The 2,942-nt window shown below is 42.3% G+C and overlaps 1 protein-coding gene across 2 annotated transcripts in view; it reads right to left on the reverse strand.

The window, feature by feature from the left end:
- Positions 1-1,012: 1,012 nt before the first annotated feature.
- chst8 (carbohydrate (N-acetylgalactosamine 4-0) sulfotransferase 8) overlaps positions 1,013-2,942 on the reverse strand; it is a 63,094-nt gene continuing 61,164 nt past the window's right edge. Inside the window, exon 3 of one of the 2 annotated variants that reach the window (XM_043216778.1) lies at positions 1,013-2,628. In XM_043216778.1, the coding sequence (XP_043072713.1) occupies positions 1,564-2,553 (990 nt within the window). In that variant the 5' untranslated portion in view covers positions 2,554-2,628 and the 3' untranslated portion in view covers positions 1,013-1,563. The remainder of the gene's footprint in view (positions 2,629-2,942) is intronic. The other variant, XM_043216779.1, reaches the window with a different exon arrangement.

Here is a 2,942-nt window from a genome sequence, read left to right on the forward strand (position 1 = left end):
CTAATAAACGCGGTTTAAGGATCTAGTGCACAGTTTCGTACTCATAAACCCAACAGATGGTCGTGAATTTGCACAAAAGCATCAATCACATCTAAAGCTGTTTTACAAATACATAGAAAAATATAATCCTCTGAATGCCCTTTTTACAATTATAGATAGATTATAGATTTATCTGAAAATATCAGTGTAGTTAGTGGTGGATGATGGGTGTTTGCTAAAGGGAAGCGAGTGATCTTCTTAATATATATTTATGTATATATATATATAATGGGAGGAAACACTTTCAAAAATACCATGGTGCAATGATCATGATCACTATATTAATGTACTATATAGTATACTTCATGGTAAAGTTATTTTACCATATTCACATACTATAGTATTTACAAAAGTGCTTTTTATTTCTAGGTTAGCTGTACGACTGCAGTACCATGGTATTCTTTGAAAGTACCCTGAAACACCATAGTACTATTTTTAAAAAGCCATAGTATTACCATGTGACGCCTTCATTGCACCGTAGCCATACAATTATTATTTTTTTTGCAAAGAATACCTTGCTAACGATAATAGTACAGTGGCGTTTTTTTTTTCGAGAGAAGAAATATGTAACACAAAAGGGTCATCTTTCACTTTCATGTCATTTTTCACTTTTCTATGTTGTGGTGTAATGTTCTGACCGGTGTGACGTGTAACAGGCGTGACGCAACAAAGCAACAAGTTTCTCTCCGAGTTTCTGTCCTATTAAAGATATTTTTTTAGCGTAGCCCCGCCCACACCGACACCTCATTGGTCCAGGTCTCTTCTGCTCATCAAGGCTGCAATTATTCGAAGAAAAGCTCGGTAAAACTTAAATATTATTATAATCTAAAATAATGTTCCATGGGTATTTATTTTAAATAAATGCGTACACTAATATATACCTTTAAGGTACCAAAATAGACCCTTTGAACCTTTTTTTTTTCTGAGAGTGTAAAATACAAAAATATATTTGCAATCTAAAATAACAGTTTTCTATTTTTGATATACTTTAAAATACAATTTATTGAGCAAAGCTGAATTTTGACACAGTTTTGCTGTTTTTTTGCTGGCCCAAAAAATAAAAAATACAGCCAAAAACTAAATAATTAATTATTTTCCTCCAAATTTCTCATGATTTTTAACGTGGAGCAAAATATATTTTTGTCTCCAAGCTTTAAAACGTACAAAGTTTGTTTCTAATATGTATCCTTACTGTCAATTTTGTATCACTTTAATGCGTCCCTGATGGATAAAACTAATTTCTTTTCATTTTAAACCCCCAGATCTCTTACAACAGGCTACTAAACACGTAGTTTTTATGCTATGTATGCGCTGAGAATGTGACAGATGAGATAGTCGCCGGTCACTTGTAGGGTCACGCCTGGTTGGGACTTTTTAATGGGAAATAAAGAGTGATGTGCTCCGGGTTATCGACAGCTGAATCTCCAAAGAGGATGAGGCCATGTGATTACGGATTAGTCAAATTAGTCTCTGAAGCATCGACCGGACAGCGCACGCGGGTTACCAGCAGTTAAAGCGCAAGCGTCAGTAGAGGTCTTTGTAGGGTTTGGAGTAGTTAAACATCAAGTAGTCCATGTAGTAGAAGTCATACGCCCGCTGGCGCTCGGACGCGTTCAGCTGCGAAAAGTAATGCTGCGTGATCTGCGTGGAAGTTCTGGCCGCTTTGGGGTTCCCGTCCTTGAACGAGGGGTACGTCAGGTTCTCCGGGGCCCCGATCTTCCGTAAAAGGAAGTTGGCGTCTTCCTCCAAGGTCTCCACCTTCCCGACGAAGTCGTAGTGGAGGTGGCAGGGGCTGCAAAGCTGGTTGGCGGCTTCCCAGTGGATGTCCATTCCCACGGGACGATGCACGTCCAGAAGATAGTGGATGAACTCTCGGAAGGTCACGCCGCTTCCCGTCTTCAGAGCCGCCTGCGAGGCGTTCACTCTGTATTTGGAGATGATGGGCTTTCCGAAGACGGGATGGTAGTAGGAATTGGGGCTCTCGAATTTGTCCCTGAAGGCGGACACCAGTCGCTCCATGGGCTCTCGGATGAACAGGACTTTGGTATACGTCTCCAAGCGCTTGGTGATGCCCTGCCGGTCGAAGCTGTCCAGGCGTTTCAGGTGGTTGTCGTAATGAACGGCCACGTGATTGATGTCACGAGTCGAGTTGGCGACGCCGGCCAACACCATCAGGACTCTCTTCCAGTTGGAGCATCCGGCTTTGGGCACCTCGCAGTAGAGCAGTTTATGCCTGTCCTCCACGTAGATGCGCGAGACGTGATGCGGCGTTATCGTCCGCGAAATATTACTCCTGTATTTGCCGCAGACCTCGCGCACGATGCGCCGGCGAGACTCCTGGACGTCGGAGAGCCGGCGGGAGCTGGGCAGGGAAGAGTTCGCGCGAGCTCGCAGCACCGGGCTGGTCTTTAGCAGTTTGCGGTGGCGTTTGGTGACGCGCTGGGAGCCCGGGTCGTGCTCGCGGGACCCCGGCGTGGGGGCCTGTCGCTTCCACTGGGAGTCTGGCAGCTGCATCGGAGAGATGGGGTCGACGTCGCTCTCCTCCGAACGCTGGCTGCCTGCGACCTCGCTGAACTGAGAGCACTGCTCCTTCAACACACACAAAACAGAGCCACGAAGCGTGCGTTAGAAGAGGAAAGAAGAAAATCATGTAAAAATACAGTTTTAATAAATGCATATTAAAAGCATATTTAATGCATTTACAAATGTAAAATAAATGAATACATATATAGGCTATTTATTGGACTGAAAGTTCATGTTTATATATATATATATATATATATATATATATATATATATATATATATATATTTGTAAAAATTTATTTTGTGAAACATGACAATATTCTTTTAATCAGAAAGGGCACTTCATAAACAGATGTCTTTATTAGAAGTCAAAAATTA

Source organism: Puntigrus tetrazona, chromosome 18 (assembly GCF_018831695.1).
Source record: "Puntigrus tetrazona isolate hp1 chromosome 18, ASM1883169v1, whole genome shotgun sequence".
Lineage (NCBI taxonomy): Eukaryota > Metazoa > Chordata > Actinopteri > Cypriniformes > Cyprinidae > Puntigrus > Puntigrus tetrazona.